Below are 19,464 nucleotides of genomic sequence, written 5' to 3' on the forward strand. Positions count from 1 at the left end.
TGCGACACAGACTCAGTATAACGTCTGGTCGCGGCTACCGTCGCTACATACCGTCTAGTCCGGCCAACTCCACAAGCCTGTTATGATTATACTTTTCATGCTCTCATGGGCTTGGCAATGCATACATGCCAACCATGATCCTAGGCACGAGTCAGTACACAATACCTGTCTGTAGCATCTGATTCAGCTTCACTCTGCGGGCTAGTCCATAGCGTCAAGATATCGAATGAAAAACAAGTCCATCTACGTTGCCATGTTCTGTCTGACTATAAAGGTCCTCGTGCTGCCCGTTTCCTCCTCATCTCACAGAATGCAAATCACCTGCAACGTCTTTCATTCTTTTTTCCCAGACACAGCCTGACTTGTCTCACTGTCATTACCAACAACCATGCGCTGGGATAGCCTTGTTTCGGCCGCACACCTTGCGCTGCTTGCCATTGACCCCATCAGCGCCTTTCCAAACGGGAAAAGGGATGTCGTCGGCAGAGCTCCCAAGCAGCCTGCCAAAGAAGTCTTCCGCGGCAACTTCAGAAGCCCGCGCGATGTAGCCAAGGACGGCGGATTCCGCCCCCAGGGCAACTATGCAAACGATGACCAGGCATTCTCTATATACCGCCACATGGTTGGCGAGCATGGGAGAGAAGACGACTCGGACCTGTCGGATGAGGATTCCGACAAGGAGTGGACGTCTGCCTTTGTCTCGGTAACAACCTCGGTCGACACAGCAGCATCCTACGGCCGCTGGGTGTACAGGATTCACGCCACTCCAAACATGATTGACCCCACGGAAGGGGAGGAAAACCAGCCTGAAATCTTCGCACTAGGAGGTGTCCCATGGTCCCAAGTCATAGGGTGGTATGAGCTGAGATTCGAGAACAACGAGTCCGTAAATGCCGAGGGAATCACAGCAAACGACTTTACCCCCAACCCAGCCTACCAGCCAAGATATGACGGATACACCCTGACGACTGTCGAGCCAAGAGGCCCATGGCGTAGCCACGACAGAAACTACTGGACGCAATTCATCAACGGCCCGAATATTACGCCCGCCGTAGGTTTCACCGGGCAGTTCCCGCTCAACTTTGGGACCTATTCCCTCGATGGACTCCCCGGACCTTCGGAAGAAACCCAGATAGAGCGGCCGCCCCCAACGCCGCCCGAGGCCGCGGCGCTCAGCGCGGAAGACATTGTCATGGCAGCCGAGTTCCTGCACAAGCACAATGCGCCGTGCGACGTCTCCGGCGTCGACCCCCAGACGCAATACCTCATTCTCGAGGCAGACGCGGGCTTTGCGCGATCCCTGGCCCGGCTACACCACGAGCGTCCCAACGACACGCTCCCCACGCCCTTTGACGAGGCGGACCAGCAGATCCAGGCCATTATCGAAAGGCTCCGACGGGGCCAGGAGCCAAACACGTGCCAGCTCGTCGGCGCGTGTAGCGGATTGAAGCTCTCCCAGAAGAAGAGGGCCACGAGTAAGCACCGAAAAGGGCCACTTGTACGGGCTACCAGAAAATTCATGCTAACCAGACGTTTCCCAGCACCAGAAGCGGTATCAAAGCTGTGCAAAAAGATGCAAAGGCCGAAAAGGAGCAAGAACCGCCTGCACCCGGCGACGCAGAATTCTGAAAAGTGCGTGCTCCGCTCTCCGCTCAAGATTAAGGTACAGCTGTCCAACGACACGTCGGCCGGAAGCTGGGACCGCCTGTTTCTGGAGATGGGCAAGAATACGCGGTACGAGCGCGGCCAGCCGGCCTACCTGCTCAAGGAGTCGCCCAGCGCAGGCGACGTCATGTATCTGGACGTTGATCTCGCCGACGCGTATCCCAACAAGGCCGTCACCATTAAGGACATTAAGAAGGTCCGGCTGGTGAGCTACCTGGACAATGGAAAGGAGGGTACAAATGAGCTCGAGCTGCAAGGTATGTCGGTGTGCTGGCTGCAGGCGTTTTCAAACAAGAAGAAATCTAACTCGACTAGACATTACACTCACGGGCAAATGCGCGGCGTCACCCAGGGCGGCCGAGGCTCGCATCAAGGCCAGGCAGTGGTTCACCAGCTGGAGCAGCGCCTTGAAGCCCAAGGACTGGGTGTGGAAGACGGACTGCGAAAAGTTGACCAGGCTCAAGTTCGAATGGAGCCTGGGCAACAAGGTGCGCGCCGGGACGTGGGATGACCTCAAGCTCGGCTCGCATCGTGATCGCAAGGTGCGAGCGCACGATGTGCAGTTTGCTACGAACCCGTCGGCCGGCGACTCGGGCGGCGAGGAGATCAACCTCAGGGAGATGTATGGCTCGGCGAGTGTGCACGTTGACCGCGTCGATTTCTTCCACGTCTATTCTACTACGCGATGGCCCGGGTCGGGCGAGGACGAGTGGGAGTTTGGAGGTATGTCGATGCTGGGGGGAGCAGAATGACGATATAAACAAGGTCCAACTAACGCTGGGTAGGAATTAAATTCAGAGCGCAGTGCGAGGGCTTCGACAAGGCCGTCGTGTTGGACAAGTTTGGCAGCGATTACAACTGGCACTCGCGTTCTAATGGCATTGACTTGCCTATTGCGGCGGGCGACTGGCGGTGGGAGGATGAAGACTTTCAAAAGCAGCATCCTTTCCCTAGGGAGAAGGATGAACTGTGATTGAGCATGCATGTGGCTTCCGTGACACATGGCGCTGACCCGGGGCAGCAGCGGCGCTGGATCCTTAATCCACGATCCAAGACCAAATCACATGGTTTTTTTGGTTCTGGCCTCTTTGATTTGCAGTTTTCAATACGCCAACAGGGCCAATAGCATGGTGGGTGTGCGGCTCTGAAGTAGAATCAATTGTCATCTAATCGCAGTATCGCGATGTTCAGGGATAGCTAGCCAACAGCCCCGAATGCCATGGGTTGTTTCGCCACAGACATCGCAAAATAGATCGCGGTGGACTCGATACCTTTTGACCCTTTTCAGGTTATTTGTATCCGTATCCGTATCGCCACTATCATCGTCTTCAATATCGGGGTCGGTAGCAGTTTCGCAGGATGTCTTTCGTTTTAGGTCATTTTAATCAGGCAAAGCCAACACTGCCCAGCTTCAAAGTTCAGAGGCTACGTAGCCCACTAAACATTCCTCATTCATCAAGGCTGATGTCGTTGATAATGTTGTTTAAGACATTTAAATTAAAGCTTAAAGGTCTTCAACGCTCATAGCGGTCTATAATTGCTGATAGAGGCCTTCTAATAACACCAGTTGACCCGATAGTCCAACTGACTAGTTGACAGGGCTTTGGCAGCTTTTCTGCATCTTTCGCTAAAACCGATATTATATTGGCTCATTAAATAGGCAATGTCAAGTAACCAGGGACTTCCAATAGCTTCCATTACTTGATGCCAAGCAGCTCTTTGCGGGAAATCCTCCCATTTCAATAACCAAGCTTCAAAAATCAACCTCATTGTGGCCTTAAAGGTCCGGATTATCCCCTGATATTCAGCCGCTAGATGGGCTAGCTCTTCTGACGCTCGGCTAGAACAGCATCGGTCAGGGTCTTCATCCACTGAAAGATATCATGATCCCAGTGAAGATATCGGGCTAGCCGACTGTCAACGCTGCTGTAGATGATATCGCGAGCCCTCATGAGCTGTTTTTGCTGCTTTACATAGAGGTCTAGGCCCTCTAAATAAATCGTCCATGCTAGGCTGTAGCTGTTGACTTGGTGCTCGGGTAATTCTGCCGCTGATGAATCTGTTGAATTGAAGGCTGATATTTGCGGTCGGTTGGGTTCAACGATAATGAAGGCTTTATCGTTGGTCTTGATAGCGGCCCAGGTAGCTAATTCTAGCTTCTTACCAATATAATCTTGCCACTCTAGCCAATCTGTAATGCCGGTCAAGATAACCGAGGGCGCTGAAGGGTCTGACATGATATCTGGGTTGAATGATGAGGAATCCCGCAAATTTGACCCGTGCCCCTTTATACCCGGCCAGAGGCCCCTGCAAGCCTCCGGGGACTCCTGACGATAATCCTCAAATTTGACTTGACAGCACATGCATCGGGTTGGTCGGGGCTCAGGAAGGCCAAAAACAATTACAAGGGGAGCCCAACGCGCCCGTGGTCAACAGCGCCACCGACCAAATCACGATCGATGCAAAGGGACAGGCCAAATGCTGTCCGATTAGGACCTCCTTCAATGGCACCTCTTGTGTGTTTGGCGACGGAACGGGGTGTCCCAACAATACGAATCAGGTCGACGGTGATTGTGCCAGTCTTCAGGGCCCAGCCAACGCATTGACTCTTCAATGAGACTGCGTGTCTCTCCTCGGAAGGTCCTAGCTGTCCAACCGGAGCTCGATTTGACGACAAAGTGTGCAAATCTACGCGATTGCCCCCCTATGACGCGGACTTTGCATTCAACGGAACAATATGCGTCTCTCTCGATGGTCCAACCTGTCCGGATGGATTCGCCACACAAGACAGCTTGTGCGTCTCCAACGAGCCTCCCAGGTGCAAGGGCAGTGATAGTTGACGTTTCATGGTACTTTCTGCACTCGCTCGGAGCCTTCCTCGTGCATGGCAGCTGTGATGATCCTTTCTGCTCGGGGGGATTCGCCTTTGACGCCGAGGCGTGCGTGTCTGACCAGCCGCCGCGGTGTTCCGACGGCGTGCTCTCCGACGGCGTGTGTATCCTCACGCAGCCCGTTGCCTGCGCAGATTACTCCCTCTCCATGACGTATCTCGGCAAATTTGAATCACGGTGTTCCGTAAAGTACACTGCCCCCATGACTCGGGTTGGGTTGCGGCATAAGCATATCCCTTGCCCGAGGAAGGAACATGATTTGGAATGATCAGAAATATCATGGCTAGACTATGAGGGACATTGGTCCGCCGTTTGTCAATACATATTGTCATGTTTATCTGTGGGCCAGGGCAGCCTCGGCATGTAGAGTGAATGGCTTCGTCTGAACCAAACCTTGGTGTTTTACCAAGCCGCCAGTCGGGTTGTACATGCAAGCAGAGACACGGATGAAAGGAAGTGGCAAAAACGTATGGAATCAAATGGTCTGGAAACCTCGAATTCCACTACAGCCAATTAAACCGGGGACGGCAGTGGAGTTGAGTCAAAGTTTATCTGATCGACTAGACTGAAGGACGGGCCGGATGTGGATTTATCGAGCCGCATCGCCCCAAGCTAGACACATTAATTAATGGCGCTTGAGTTCATGCAGCTGGAACGAGGCATTGCGTCAATCCCACGATTTGACCAATGGAGCTGCCACAAGACACTAAACCTGATTTTTGGGTTCACCAGCTGCGTGTGCAGCATTCATGCAGATCGACGTATCTCGGCTCGAGATAACAGTGAGGGGTTTGCTACACACTGCGCAGAGTTAAAATGTATTTAAACCCGCCGCCCAGTCTCCCGGCCCAGATGGTTCCCGACGACAGAGAAACAACCAGATTCATAGATACTCATTTAGCTACCTTCCTACCAATATCAACGCCATCATGCCGCATCTCAAGCTGCGAGATGGAGCCGAGCTCTTCTACAAGGACTGGGGCAACCCCAAGGGCCCCATCGTCACCTTTTCGCACGGCTGGCCGCTGAGCAGCGACAACTGGGAGAACCAAATGGTCTTTCTAGCCGACCACGGGTTCCGCGTCATCGGACACGACCGTCGCGGCCACGGTCGCTCCACGCAGACATGGCACGGAAACAACATGGACACCTTTGTCGACGATCTCGAGGAACTCTTTAAACACCTCGGCGTCAAAGATGCCGTCATGGTCGGGCACTCCCACGGCGGCGGAGAGGTGACGCATTACCTTGGAAAGCACGGCACCAGCCGCGTCAAGAAGGCCGTCCTTGTCGGAGCCGTGCCGCCGTTTATGCTCAAGACCGAGGCCAACCCGCAGGGCACGGACAAGTCCGTCTTCGACTCGTTCCGGCAGGCCATGCACAAGGACCGCAGCCAGTTCTTCTTGGATGTGCCCACCGGCCCCTTTTTCGGATTCAACCGGCCCAACGCCCACAAGAGCGAGGGCCAGATCCGGAGCTGGTGGCAGCAGGGAATGAATACGAGCTTCAAAACCGCCTACGACTGCATCAAGGATTTTTCCGAGACGGATTTTACCGAGGATTTGAAGAAGATTGATATTCCTGTCTTGGTGCTTCACGGCGATGACGACCAGGTTGTTCCGATTGAGGCTGCTGGGTTGAAGTCTGTCAAGCTGCTGCGCCATGGCAAGCTCAAGGTGTACCCTGGGGGATCGCATGCAATTCACAATATTAATGTCGATGAGGTGAATAAGGATTTGCTAGACTTTATCAAGTCGCACTAGACTTGGTGGCTCCATGGAGTTTTATCTTAGGATACTGACGAACAAATAAATTGTTTGTTTAGCTTTATCAAGTTGTTTCGCACGCTGCCAGTTTTGCGGCATTTTACTTGCCAGGTTCTGCGGAAGCAATTCTTCTAACCCTTGGTGTTTCGCGGCATTATAGCCTGCGGACAACATGACGTCGTGAATCCCATGTAGCCTCGGTACATTCTCATTTTGTGGATTTATGGCCTGCACAAACGTCACTTCTTGTCCACGCCAGGCTTTACGCGTTCCGCAACGCATGCGGCGTCATGTTAGTTGCAAGTGAAACCAAGTACTAGTCTCTGAAGCCCAATGGGAAACATCTCGTATCCTTAAAGTCGTACGTGGAGGATGGGGCATCGACTCCGGTTGTTGGCGCGAGGGCAAAATCTCAGACATTGAACACGAAGGATGCATTTTGACTCACAAAGCTTCAAAGCTCGGACCTCCTGCACAACCTTGGCGACCGGCGTTCAGATTGCCACCATCACTATGAGCGATTAACAATTGCCGCGTCCATCTTTGGCTGAGATCTAAATGCGAAACCGTGATGTGGTAATGCCAATCTCATAGTTGTACCGATGGATCGCTCCTAAGCTTCTCACAAAATCTGTTCAGCAGAGAACCCAGATAAAGCGGTGATGCAAGATTTGTTTATCTGAGATTGGCCACTTTTGATCAAGCTGGCCGATGAACAGCGCCCTCCAGCAGTCCTCACCAACCGCATAGTCTGGTCCATTATCAAAAGTGCACTGGTGATGATTTCTCACAACGCTAATTAAGATGCGTACAGTCGATGGTTCATGTTGAGCCAATTGGCAAGATCCGACGCTCGAGGTTACAATCTCCAAGGCATCTTCCGGCATGGTCCCCGCATTGATTGTCCAGTTGCTTAGGATTTCGGGATACACCGGATGTCGTTTGACGGCCAATCAAAGAACTCTTCAACTTCAGTTGACGCAGTTGAATAAGTCTCGACACTTTGGTCATCTTCGCGACTGTTGACTGTTGGACATCGTTGTACTTTGCTGGGCAAGGTGAGATAGGCAGCACTTGGTTTCTTGATTGTCACGTTGCGCACCATCTTTGAATGGATCGTACTGCCACGATGTAAAGTCCTCTGTGAAACTCGTCCCAGAAGGCCCGCTCACAGGTTCTATATTTTGCCAAGAGCTGCAGCGGCCGGCATCATGTCCTTTCAGCCTTTCCAACGGCACCCTATCTGCTATAAGCTGGGCTCGAATGCAATGCAGATCTCGTTGACAGTGAAGGTCGGGACACGTTGAACTGCGTCGTTTGGATACCTAGATAAAGTGGGCAGATGCCCCGATAAAATGAATTCGCCGTGCATGATGATCCGGACCATACGGTTCATAAGGTGGACAGGTTTCTTCCCGCTGCGAACTCTATGCGGACCGGTGGTGTCACCTCAGCATAGACCTTGAGTGAATCGCAAATGCATGAGTAACTTGTTATTCCTGTCCAACCGTATCTGTGAAGTAAACTTGGCAAGTGTCGACCAAGGCATGAATCCGTAAACCCCGCTTCACCATACATAGTGAACTCTGAGCGGCGAAGCAATTGTCAATATGGTATGACGTCTCGCAACCCTCTTCTAAGGCCGGGATATGGAAGAAAGGGTCATTCTTATCCTTTGGCTCACAGACTAAGCTGTTCCGCTCTAAATGTTGTTTTAGCAAGTAATGTCGAGTCCAGATGAATCTCCATTTGCTCAAAGTGTGCGAGATGAAGCCTGAATAACGATTTCTCGACAAAGAGCTATGCACGTGCCTTATCTCGGCTTCGTCCTTGTCCACTCCATCTTTGTGCAAAAGTCTAGCGAAGACATCCCATTGAATAATGCGATAGAGTGAGTGGATGAAGACGTCTGTCTCGTGATCTTGCACTACACAGTCGAGGGTGCGAATGTTGCTCCGTGACCAAAAGATACACGCCACCTGAGAGCCGAAAGGTTTACAACCTTGCTTCAGCGGCAGGTTCTGTTGAGCCTTTCAAAGGCAGGGGTCGGCATACTCTTGGGTCTGCGAGCCTTTCCATACCAGACAGCAAACTTGTTCGCGAAGAAGCTGAGTTCGTCGTCCTTGAGAGCGCCGAGAAAGACAATATCGATGGATTCAGCTAGGCACAAGAGGAATTGCGGGTGAAGACAACAGTCGGCCATCTCGGCGTCTGGGAACGGGAAACTCGACAACACCACGAGCCTGATTGGTCCAAGGCTCCCTAGGCCCGGGCGTTCCTTTTATGTAGATAAGGCGATCACCCTTCTCTTCCTTTCTCGTAGCAACTCAAGACCTTAGAGGCCCTTCGAGATTATTGTTGAATTGAGCCCTTTTTGCTCCAAGCCTTCATACTGAACCCTTGTCACAGCTGTTATCAGCCAGCCGCTGATATATTGAGGAGAGCCGCTGTTCCCTAGTAGCGCTGGGGTCTTGATTCTGCGCCGTGACACAGGGTTTCCGCTTACGGCGGGCGGTGACATGAGACTTCTGCTTGTCATGCCGGATTTCCTAAAAGTTTTGCTTTGCTCATCGTCACGTCACAACCGCAGCTGCAACGTACGGCTTCATCGCACGGGGTTGACCAACAGATATGAGATCTACAGGCAAGTTGATAGCCGCGGGGTCACGGATTTATGGTTCGTGTAAATCGTATAGGGCCATCGCTTGAGGAATATTCTCTTCATCTTGGGTGAGCGTAAATGTCTCGAGGTCGCCCAAGACACGCTTATGCGACTGTCGGCCTAAGATGTACCGGAAGTTATGGAATCTGATGTGGGGGTGCAGCAGGAGGCTTGTCATCGCATTTAGAGCCGTCGAGTCTACATTCACCCTCTGTCACTTACTTGTCAAGCATCTCTTGATCCGAAGCTTCAACAATGCGATAAAGCTCGTTACTGATCATTAAGCAATCGATGGGCTCGCAGTTGAATTGCTGACCATCAGCGTTATCGCTGGGACTGTCATCGTCGGCTTCGCAGACTTTGCTCTCATCGAGGTCGTCGATTTCGGATTCGGCAGCTGAGTTAAGCATGCTGTCAAGGTCCTCCTCTGCCGTTATAGAGGAAAGACCCCAATGCCACTCATCGGTTTGAGGAGCCAGCGTTAGTTTTCGAGCAGGTCTCGCTCTTTTCCGGCTATCGCGCGGAGCGCTCGTGGCTACCTGGGCTCGTCTCTACCAAGTGTGAGCCCCGGTCAGTAGGTCTCCTCGGGGAGACGACGGTGCCATGGTTTGTATCGATGCTACATTTTGGTTCGCGGTACCATGAGCGACGGCGTGTACGCTTGTTGCTGCGGTCTCGTTTGATTTGGCAACGGCCGCCGTGGTCTGTTAAAGTTGAGGACCTAGGGATTGTGAAGAGGCAATGCGTATTTCCGGACGTTAGGGCCAGGGGTCTTGAGACCCTTGTCATCAGAATCACCAAATTGAGCCTACCGTTTCCACAATATGTAAGACATTTAGCTTGATAGCTCATGACGGTAAAGGCTAACACCACAACTGATTTACTTGGGACATCGTTGGCCCGGCCATGCATTGGTCATGCGCAAGTAAAGGCTGTACGCCTGCAAGATTCTGAGCCATGGATGTAAGTAGTCCTTCCTCGTTGACTAGTCATTCTTTCCATCGTCATACTAACAGAGGGCTCTCTTACCTACATAGGTACCGGCAAGGGTGAGTCCGTTTCTAGCTAGCATGGAAAGCATGCGATCCCACTCTTCAGGTTCTGACGCCTTGGAGAATTCCAGAGTTCTTTGAACGATTCGCGTTGGTGACCCCCTTCTTCCTTGCTTTCTCGTGGGGGCTAACCTGAGGGCAGTGGTCGCCAGGATCTTCTCAACTTTGCGGCCCAGGACAAGATTCCCGTCAGCTCTACGCCCAAGGCCCCCTGGAGCATGGATGGTTAGCTTTTCTTAATTTTGGTCCGTCGATATGACCTTTCCTAACATGATGACAGACAACCTCGCGCCCTGCTCGTATGAGGCAGGAATCTTGGAGCAATCAGAGCTGACGCACCCGGAAAACATGTGGACCCGTACAGTCGGTAGGATTTGACTGTTGCTCACCATGATGTGTGATGGTGAGGCTCACAAGTATAGATCCCATGAAGGCGCCTGACGAGCCGGCCAAGTTCACGATTCACTTCGAGAAGGGTATCCCTGTCAAGGTCGAGATCGGTGACAAGGTTGTCACTGGCTCTTTGGAGATCTTCAAGGCCCTCAACGAGATCGGCCGGGTGCATGGTGAGCTTGAATAGACATGGATTCTCAGGGTTTGGCTGACTTGTTCCTAGGCGTCGGTCGTATTGACATTGTTGAATCGAGGTTCATCGGTAAGCCTACGCTCAACTAGTATTTAGTTTGGAACTTTTGCTAATTCTTCGTAGGTCTCAAGAGCCGTGGCTGGTTAGTTGGGTCTTCTCTTTTGTTCTCTATATGCCCTCAGCAACCACAGACGTTGATTCAGATTCCATCACTTGCTGAACCAACCCTCGCGACGGATTGGCGGACTTACAGCGAGGCTCTGCAACATCCGCCCGTCGTCACTCAATCTCCAACTCATTTCGAGTCTAATCGAGGATGAAATCTGTTCATACTGACATGGTTTGTAGCTACGATACGCCTGGTCTCACCATCGCCAGACTTGCCCATATCGATCTGGAAGGCCTTGTGATGGATTCTAAAGTTCGCTCGCTTTGCGACCGCTTTGTGACATATGAGTGGTCACAGTGTCTGCATAATGGTAAGTTATTTCTATGCGGTCTCTTTGGATACGCATCACTCGTGCTCAAATTCTTGGCCAGGCATGACTTCAGTCCGGAGCGGGAGTTTCTCCAACACTCCCTCGAGTTCAGCCAGAGGCAGGTTGACGGCAAGGTCCACATGATGGCCTTCAAGGGCAATGCCTAGGTCGTCGGACGTTCTAGCGAGACCTCCAATCTCTACTCTGAGACGAAGTCATCCATGGACACCCTTGAGGGTTTCTCTCCTATGGTAGGTGATGACTTGAACAAGTGCCCCTTTGTTTATGTTAGCGGGGCTAATTGATGGAACAGGATACATCCGGATTCATTGCTATCCAGGGCATTTGCCTAGAAAAGTACGGTGCCAGGAAGTTCAAGGACGGAGAGCCCCTTGCCCGCGTGTAGGTACAGACTGCGCATGTTGTCCTTGCAGGAGTCTAGTAACTCTGGGTAGACGGCCCATCTTCAAGTGCCCACGAGCCCAAAGCGGGGTTTTTTAACATTGTGCTTAGAAAAGGAAAAGGGAAATAAAAAAACTGGAATATGGATAGTGTTTCTGACTGTCTTGTCGCCCCTTCCATAGACTTTGTAGCGTCACTGCCGCTCGTTGTCTCATTTGATGAGTGGTATGTGTTTGATCCACGGTGCTCTCTTTTTGCATCTCCCGCCACGGACCGTCTTTATGTCGCGTACTATATCGTCAGGAGGGTTGCTTAAGTCTAATGCAAAAAAGGCTCGGCCTTATCAAAACCTCTGAGATGATTAGATAACTAGTGAGAAGATGTCTGGTATTCACAACCTCAAATTGACTAGACAACGTGACCTCCGTGTATGTGACGAGGGTATAACGAGCCTCGGAACGTAACGGTTCAAATTCAAAGATAATATCGAAGAGTGTCAGAGGTTCTTGGTTTTCCAAGAGGAAGAGAGGGACCAGTGACCATTATATACATGAAAGGAACGCCTGGGCCTAGGGTCCGTGCCCGAGCACGTGTTCTGGTTGTGTAACAGGCAGGTCCTTTGTCGGTGAGGCCCTTTGTTGGGCCTTTTCCGTATAACAGTGTAACAGGGCAACAGTCGCTTTTAAGCCAACAAACCACGAGAGATTCCCATGCAAGACATGAGAATCGTGAGCTACAACAAGCACGACATGTATGCAAGACACTTGATTCACAGACACTGATCATGTTTAAGTTCAATACCAAAGTGTTGGATGGGGCGATGCTCTTGATCCCATTGTATACTATCTGCCCATGCGCATCGCAGCAGCTGTTCACAAAAAACAATGATTCCAAAGCAATAATCTATCTAAAGTTCATTCAACGAAAGTCTTTCACAAAGGAAAAAAGGGAAAAAACCAAAAAATTCAAAAGCATACTCAAGAAATCCTGCCCAACATTCATCCCTCACAAGCCCTCGCTTACACCACCATCCTTTGTTATAGCCCGGTCGATACCCGCTTCACAAGAGCCAGTGTCTTTGCCACTCATATCGTGTAGTAGTAGAGTGTCTGGTTCCTTCAGCGCTGTATAGCCGCAAGACAAGCAGTTAAACCATCCGCCCCTGGCCCATCCATCTCCTCGAGCGCTCGCGGGCCCTTTCACGCAACGCCTCTCTTTCACGGGCCGCATTCCTGTTCAGTTCATGCCACGCCTCCATGCCAGCTCTGCCGCCGCGGTTGTTGCGAAAAAAAGCATCAGTGTGGCGGGCCATGTTCTCGGAAAATTCCTCCAACGGATTGAAGTCGTCGAAAACACTGCCCATGGGAAAGGCCGCTTCACCTTCAATGTTGGTTCCTTCACACGATTCGTGCGATTTGAAAGTGACCTTGGTGGTGTCGACGCGTTTCTTGCATTTTCCGAATTCTCCATTTTCCAGGGCCTCCTGGCACCAGTGCCTTTCCTCGGCGTTGGATATATCTGTGCCGCACTTTGTGCACCGCTCAGTAGACTTTTGAATCCCGCACATGTTGCCGTTTGTAGTGGTGTGATAGTGTGTTTGTCTGTGTGTGTGTGATACTTTTTTTTCTTCAAAATAGGATGTAGCGTGCTGGATGGCATCGCTGGAGAAGGCCGGGTCATGGGGAATATATAGTCGCGACCCGACCCGCAAGACGAGGAATCACAGGAATCACTCCTTCTGATTCACAAAGGCCTGTACATCTCCTTTGATATCTTCACTGGAAATGGTGAAGATGGTCTGCTCAAACTGTTGTTCACTGTCGGGCCACGTCTGCTCCTCGCTCTCCTGTTTCTTCAAGTCATCGCGGGCGTAGATTTGGCCAACCCGGGGAACCTCATCAGCAGCAGTGTTGGTTCCTTCACCCGATTGATGGTGCCCTTCTTTTTTTCCCTTGCGGGCGTAGATTATGCCAACTCGAGGAACCTCATCGGCTTGAATCTGGGCTCCCGCAAGCGAACGGTGAGATTTGCCAATGATTCTGTCGGTTTTCTCCACGCCAGTCGTGCATTTTCCAAATGTACCATTTTCCCGAGCCTCTTCGCACCAATATCTTTCTTCTCTGGTCTCGAACCAATCTTCCACCCCCTCTTTAATCTTCTGAAGCCCGCACATGTTGCCGTTTGCGGTGATTGTCGTAAATTGTGTTGATTTGTTTTTGTGATTTTGTGATTTTGTGTTTGTGTTTGTGTTTTGACTTTGATCTTGTCGGAGTAAGAATGTGAGGATGTAGCCTGCTTTATGGTATGGCTGGAGCAGGGCAGGCCACGAGTCTTATATAGTCGCGAGACGAGGAATCACTGCTCCTCCTCCACATCCTCCCGAAGACATTTTTCTTTGGCGCATGAAGTACACCGGACGTTCTTCGATGACTCCCTATCGGTGAATTCGACGCCCCCAGTGCAATATCCAAATGGGGGCATCCCCTTAGGCCTCTTAGCCTTCTTAGCCTCTTCGCATGTAAATCGATTTCTCCATACATGATGAGACTGACCGCAGTCACCGCACGTGCATTTGATCAACGAGCACGTACACATGTTGCTGTTGGTGGTAATCGTGGCAATCGCAGTGAAGCTGTTTTATTGGATAGAATTTTGATGGTATGAATTCCAGTGATTGTTGTAAAGTGTTTGGTTGGCAGAGTTGGTCGCGAGGATGTAGCTGAGTTGATGAGACGACTGCCACTTAGCGGGGACGCGGGCGTTATTTATAGCCGTGATATGAAGAATCGCTGCTTTATTTGCAAATGGTGGATGCCTCGGCCAGATTCACTGGATTGATAGCACAAGCTGTCCACTGTATGTTTTTAGACGACCTCGCCGACAAGTGTTGTATTGGCCGGAGTTTGATGGTGATGTTATGGCTTGCTGGATGGCGACTAGAGCTTGACAAAGCCGTAGAAGTTGTATGTAGTCCCGAGACGCGGAGTCCCTACTTCAGTTTCGCAAAACGTTGAGTTAAATCAAGGACTTCGCATTCAGCACACAAGACGAGCTGTTTTGTTTGGTCAACGATGCCTTGGGGGCAATCTCCCAATTTAATGTCAAACTTTGAGCAAAATTCGGACAGCGTCCACTCAAGAGTGATCTTCTGGCAGAGTTTGCATTCGTCGGTGATTTTGGTGTGCTTGCACATGCCGCCCTTCCCAGGAATCGTGGTAAATTATGGTGTCGACTAGGGTTGTAATGGCAGTGATTGTGGTGACTGTGGTAAATTTGTATTGACCGGAGTTGGATAGCAATGGTACGGTTTGCTGAATAGCAACTGTAGCTTCGTAGAGCCGTACAAGTCGTATGAGTTTGTCTTGGGGGACGACGCTTTCGTGCAACTGGCAATTGAGCACCAGCCCCCTCAATCTCTGCAAAGGTAGAATCGAACCCGTACGTCGAAAAAGCTCTCTTTCAGGATTCGCAGCTGTCGATGGGAGTCAAGTGCTTGCACATGTGTCGTTGGCAGTCGTCGCAGTGAAGTGCTTCGTTGCCTCGAGTGTGATGGGGAGGAGATGGTCTGCTTGGTGTCGACGGCAGCTCGGGGTCTGCAGGCATTATTTATACCCGGAAACGTGAAGAAGAAATCTTTGCAATGACGGCCTATTCTGGGCGTGTTCAGCCTCCATTTTCGCTTGCAGAATCCGAACATGGAATGAGGCGACATGACCTTTCATTGTTGGTCAGCGTCGCCCACTCTACACACCATGCTGCACTGAACTCACAGCACACCAGAGCCGTGCAAACAAGCAGCAGGAACCTGACGGGATAAATCACAAGCTTCCGCCATCTCATTCCCGGCTCTTGGGCACCATGACTACCAGTTCATGATGTGTTCTGCGGAAAACTGGGTTGGTTGGGCGCAACATGAAACGATTTCTGCGAGGCGAATCCGCCTTGCCAAATGCACAGCAAGGTCAAGGAGATTTGTGAATCGTCCCGTGACAGCTGCCTCGCTGAACTGTAAAGAAACAGGCATACATGATTCCATCAGAAATGACAGATGGAAAGCAGAGGGGGACAAAACCCGCATCATGTGGGTGGGCCTTTGTGATGCCTTTGTTTAGACTCGAAGCGCAACGGCGCTGTTCAACTTCCATCCAACAAAGGGCTAATGGCGCAAGCTGTTGGTAGTCATTGTACTACAGAAAGAGAGATGGAGAGACCTGCATGACCCCAGGTTCCTCCACTTTTGGCAGTGCCGCTGGTGTGAGCCACCATGATAACTCATGTTGTACATGTAGTCAAGTCACGAACACAAGGTACCTAGTATCCAGGATAACGTTGTGAATCAGGTCGTCCAATAGAAGTTCTCAAAAAGGTGGGGTTTATGCCCAAAGAACTGCATCAGCTCCGCATCCAAAAAACGACGTGGAGGCAGGCGGGCCTCGAATCGTTCCATCACATCCCATGCTCAACGCTTCGCATCCACTCTCCGAGATCCAACTCCCATGGAAACGTGGCTAGAAGAATCTGGAGCCGTAGGCCTGGACGGCCTGGAGGTTGCCGACTTTCCCCTTACAGGGCGGGGCGTAAAAGCGCGGCGGCGCTTCAAGCAAGGCGAGCGGATTCTCACCATTCCAAGCGGCCTTCACTGGACCGTCAAACACGCACAAAACGATTCACTTCTCGGGCCGGCCCTTTGTTCTGCGCAGCCACCCTTATCAGTCGAGGACACCCTGGCCGTACACATCCTCTTTGTACGGTCGCGCGAGTCGGGCTACGATGGCCTGCGAAGCCATGTGGAGAGGCTGCCTGCGAGCTACTCCTCCAGCATCTTCTTCACGGATGACGAACTGGAAGTCTGCGCCGGCGCATCACTGTACACCATCACGAAGCAGCTGCAGCAACGGATAGAGGACGACTACAGGGACTTGGTCGTGCGAGTGCTCGTACAGTACCCCGATCTCTTCCCGCTTGACAAATTCACCCTTCACCATGTAGGCGCCGCGTGTGATCATTGCGATGCAGCCACTAACCGCACTCCAGTACAAGTGGGCTCTCTGCGCCGTGTGGAGCCGTGCGATGGATTTCCAGCTGTCTGATGGGAGTTCAATACGTCTTTTGGCGCCCTTTGCGGATATGCTGAACCACTCGTCCGAGTCGAAGCAGTGTCATGTGTACGATGCGTCGTCTGGAGACCTGTCTGTCCTTGCGGGAAAGGACTACGAGGCCGGAGACCAGGTACGTGCCTTGTTTATTAGTACTTGTACATGTCACTTACCTTGCGTGCTTATCCAGGTTTACATTCATTATGGGTCTATTCCCAACCATCGTCTTTTACGTCTGTACGGCTTTATCATACCCGGCAATCCAAACGACAGCTATGACCTCGTTCTGGCAACGCATCCCCTGGCGCCGTTTTTTGAGCTAAAGCAGAAACTCTGGGCATTAGCTGGACTCGATTCGACATGCACCATCTCCCTTACTCTGACGGATCCGCTGCCGAAAAATGTCATTCGTTATCTGCGGATTCAGCGACTAGACGAGTCGGATCTTGCTTCAATTGCCCTTGGGCAAGCTGCAGATGAGAAAATTAGCAACTCCAACGAAGTGCAGGTCCTGCAGTCCCTGGTCGAATCGATCGCTAGTCTCCTGGGTAGTTTCGGAACTCGACTGGAGAAGCTGGAAGAGCAACTCGCCACGGGCGTCTACCCTGTTGGAGGAAACGCATGGGCAGCGGCACACGTTAGCTTGGGCGAACAGCGCGTATTAAAGTTGGCGAAAAAGAAGGCCGAAGACCTCTTGGCGACGGTGGAAAGCAAAAGCAGCAAAGACGGTTGGTTGCCGGCGCCGGTGCAATGTGCAAACTGCGAAAAAGGCCCTGGACAGCTGATGCTGTGCGGGAGGTGCAAAGCCGTCATGTATTGCGGGCGAGCATGTCAGGTGGCTCATTTCAAAGACCACAAGGCGACGTGCCGGGCTACAGTCTCTCAGAAGGGCTAAAGGAAATGAATACACAAACCAGCAGCGAACAAACGGCAAAACCACCCCTGTTCCGCAAACACCTTCCACTGTTGCATCATCGCAAGACGAGTTACAAGTGGTTTCTCAGGAGAAGGGTCAATCGTGTCTCATTTCGATTCTAGACAAAGAACATGCATCCCAGTACTATCCCAAAGCAACTCCCCACTTCATGCCTTGATGCGCAAAACAGCCTTGCCAAAGTTCTTGCCCTCAAAGATGCCCACCAGCCCCTCGGCAGCGCGGTCGATGCCCTCGGTATACGACATCTTGGCCTTGAAGCTGCCGTCGGCAAGCCACTGCTGCAGCTTCTCCTGATGCTCCTGGTAGTAGGCCGGGCCGAGCTCGGGGTTGGAGACAATGAAGCCCTGCATGGTGATTTGCTTGGCCACGACCAGCATCAGGTTGCGGATGCCGTGCGCCTCGCCGGCGTTGTTGTACTGGCTGATCTGAAAAGAAGATGAAATTTAGCAAACCACGTCTTGCTGGTCACGGAAAAGAAGCAAAACGTACCATTCCGCACGCGACGATGCGTCCAAAGTCATTGAGGTGATTGAGCGCCGCCTCGAGGTGCTCCCCGCCGACGTTCTCGTAGTAAATGTCGATGCCGTTGGGGGCCAGGCGCTTCAGCGCATCGCCCGGCTTCTCCTTTTTGTAGTTGAAACCGGCGTCGAAGCCGAGCTCCCTGGTGATGAAGTCGAGCTTCTCGTCGGAGCCGACGGACCCAATGACGGTCAGGCCCTCCTTCTTGGCGATCTGGCCGACCAGCTGGCCGACGGCGCCGGCGGCCGACGAGACGAAGATGGTCTCGCCCCTCTTGGGCTTTCCAATCTTGTGCAGGCTCGACCAGGCCGTGAGGCCGGGCATGCCCAGGGCGCCGGTGAAGACGGACAGGTCCAGGTTGTAGGGGTTGTGGACCTTGAGGACGCGCTGGCCCTTGACGTCTGCGATGGCGGCGTACTCGGCCAGAGGGGCGTAGGCCTTGACGACGTCGCCCGGCTTGAAGTCGGGGCTGTCGCTCTTGACCACCTTGCCCACCGTGTCGTTGACAATGGGGTCGTTGAGCGCAAAGGCCGGCGTGTACGACTTGATGCTGGGGTCGCGCATCTTGGGGCGCAGGTAGGGGTCGAACGAGGCGTAGAGCACCTCGACGATGAGGCCGCCCTTGGGGGGGCTCTCGAGGTCGATTTCGCGCGTCTCCACGACGAGGTCCTGGCCGGGGACTGGCAGGCCCTTGGGGACTTGCTTGTAGACGAGAGTCTTGTTGGCGACCATCTTGATGCTGGGTGCGGAGGATGCAAGTCGAGTTGATGAGCTGCTTGTGTGCATGGAAATACGAGTAGCTGGGTCTTTTTATTCAGAACATCCATGGCGTCATTAAAGTCTATTTAACCTCCAGAGTCCGCACCTGCCGAGTCCAACAGATGTGACATCCGCCGATTTCTAATCTGCCTTTCCACCCGTGGAGATTCGGATGAATCCCCAAATGGAGCCGTGAAGGCGCACCATGGCAAAGTCCGCCACGGGGCAAAAAACCGCCCAAGTGCCAGGCTGATCCATGATGCCGCATGGCCATGATCCGCGGGCGGCGAGATTTTGGGTTGCGCGACAAGCCACCCACTGCAATGCCGAGGTTGGCCCCGCTTTTTCGTGTGGGAGGGCAAACGGAGTTTTGGGCTCTTCCGTCGGAGTTGATAACTTGAGTTGTAATCTTAAACCTAGGGAGGGATTATTCAGCACCCCTCCTGGCGTAATCAGCACCCTTACATGTAACTGTGGCTGGACCCAATCAGCTGCCTGTGTCAGAATTTACTAGTAACTAATTTGTTGGATGTAAATGCGCACACAACGCCAACCATCAAGACCCACGATATATTTTATAGACTATAATGTATAATTTTATAATTTTTACTATAATATTATAAATAATAATAATTATTATAAATATAATA

General features: G+C 52.0%; 9 protein-coding genes across 9 annotated transcripts; 4 read left to right on the forward strand and 5 right to left on the reverse strand.

The window, feature by feature from the left end:
- Nucleotides 1-388: 388 nt before the first annotated feature.
- On the forward strand, nt 389-2,638 carry MAA_01074 (heat-labile enterotoxin IIB, A chain; the record flags this gene model as incomplete). The annotated part of the gene is made up of 3 exons (XM_007819072.1): nt 389-1,922; nt 1,981-2,388; nt 2,451-2,638. 3 exons carry the CDS (start codon nt 389-391, stop codon nt 2,636-2,638), a joined length of 2,130 nt encoding a protein of 709 aa, XP_007817263.1.
- Nucleotides 2,639-3,485: 847 nt separating this feature from the next.
- Nucleotides 3,486-3,902, reverse strand: MAA_01075 (uncharacterized protein; the record flags this gene model as incomplete). The annotated part of the gene is made up of 1 exon (XM_007819073.1): nt 3,486-3,902. One exon carries the CDS (start codon nt 3,900-3,902, stop codon nt 3,486-3,488), a length of 417 nt encoding a protein of 138 aa, XP_007817264.1.
- Nucleotides 3,903-5,485: 1,583 nt separating this feature from the next.
- On the forward strand, nt 5,486-6,319 carry MAA_01076 (non-heme chloroperoxidase; the record flags this gene model as incomplete). The annotated part of the gene is made up of 1 exon (XM_007819074.1): nt 5,486-6,319. The coding sequence occupies one exon, from the start codon at nt 5,486-5,488 to the stop codon at nt 6,317-6,319; it is 834 nt and encodes a 277-aa protein (XP_007817265.1).
- A 2,675-nt stretch (nt 6,320-8,994) lies between these two features.
- Nucleotides 8,995-9,394, reverse strand: MAA_01077 (uncharacterized protein; the record flags this gene model as incomplete). The annotated part of the gene is made up of 2 exons (XM_007819075.1): nt 8,995-9,130; nt 9,207-9,394. The coding sequence occupies 2 exons, from the start codon at nt 9,392-9,394 to the stop codon at nt 8,995-8,997; spliced, it is 324 nt and encodes a 107-aa protein (XP_007817266.1).
- A 547-nt stretch (nt 9,395-9,941) lies between these two features.
- MAA_01078 (Argininosuccinate synthase) lies at nt 9,942-11,268 on the forward strand (the record flags this gene model as incomplete). Its single annotated transcript, XM_007819076.2, has 9 exons — nt 9,942-9,947; nt 10,022-10,033; nt 10,083-10,126; nt 10,179-10,261; nt 10,317-10,403; nt 10,459-10,602; nt 10,653-10,691; nt 10,746-10,764; nt 10,971-11,268. The coding sequence occupies 9 exons, from the start codon at nt 9,942-9,944 to the stop codon at nt 11,266-11,268; spliced, it is 732 nt and encodes a 243-aa protein (XP_007817267.2).
- A 1,382-nt stretch (nt 11,269-12,650) lies between these two features.
- MAA_11496 (Ribonuclease H-like protein) lies at nt 12,651-13,070 on the reverse strand (the record flags this gene model as incomplete). The annotated part of the gene is made up of 1 exon (XM_011413490.1): nt 12,651-13,070. One exon carries the CDS (start codon nt 13,068-13,070, stop codon nt 12,651-12,653), a length of 420 nt encoding a protein of 139 aa, XP_011411792.1.
- A 162-nt stretch (nt 13,071-13,232) lies between these two features.
- MAA_11497 (Ribonuclease H-like protein) lies at nt 13,233-13,676 on the reverse strand (the record flags this gene model as incomplete). The annotated part of the gene is made up of 1 exon (XM_011413491.1): nt 13,233-13,676. The coding sequence occupies one exon, from the start codon at nt 13,674-13,676 to the stop codon at nt 13,233-13,235; it is 444 nt and encodes a 147-aa protein (XP_011411793.1).
- Nucleotides 13,677-15,999: 2,323 nt separating this feature from the next.
- MAA_01079 (SET domain-containing protein) lies at nt 16,000-17,494 on the forward strand (the record flags this gene model as incomplete). The annotated part of the gene is made up of 3 exons (XM_007819077.1): nt 16,000-16,488; nt 16,538-16,732; nt 16,790-17,494. The coding sequence occupies 3 exons, from the start codon at nt 16,000-16,002 to the stop codon at nt 17,492-17,494; spliced, it is 1,389 nt and encodes a 462-aa protein (XP_007817268.1).
- A 188-nt stretch (nt 17,495-17,682) lies between these two features.
- MAA_01080 (NADP-dependent leukotriene B4 12-hydroxydehydrogenase) lies at nt 17,683-18,787 on the reverse strand (the record flags this gene model as incomplete). The annotated part of the gene is made up of 2 exons (XM_007819078.1): nt 17,683-17,961; nt 18,026-18,787. The coding sequence occupies 2 exons, from the start codon at nt 18,785-18,787 to the stop codon at nt 17,683-17,685; spliced, it is 1,041 nt and encodes a 346-aa protein (XP_007817269.1).
- Between the last annotated feature and the right edge of the window lie 677 nt (nt 18,788-19,464).

Source organism: Metarhizium robertsii, assembly GCF_000187425.2.
Source record: "Metarhizium robertsii ARSEF 23 chromosome Unknown MAA_Scf_8, whole genome shotgun sequence".
NCBI classification, from domain to species: domain Eukaryota; kingdom Fungi; phylum Ascomycota; class Sordariomycetes; order Hypocreales; family Clavicipitaceae; genus Metarhizium; species Metarhizium robertsii.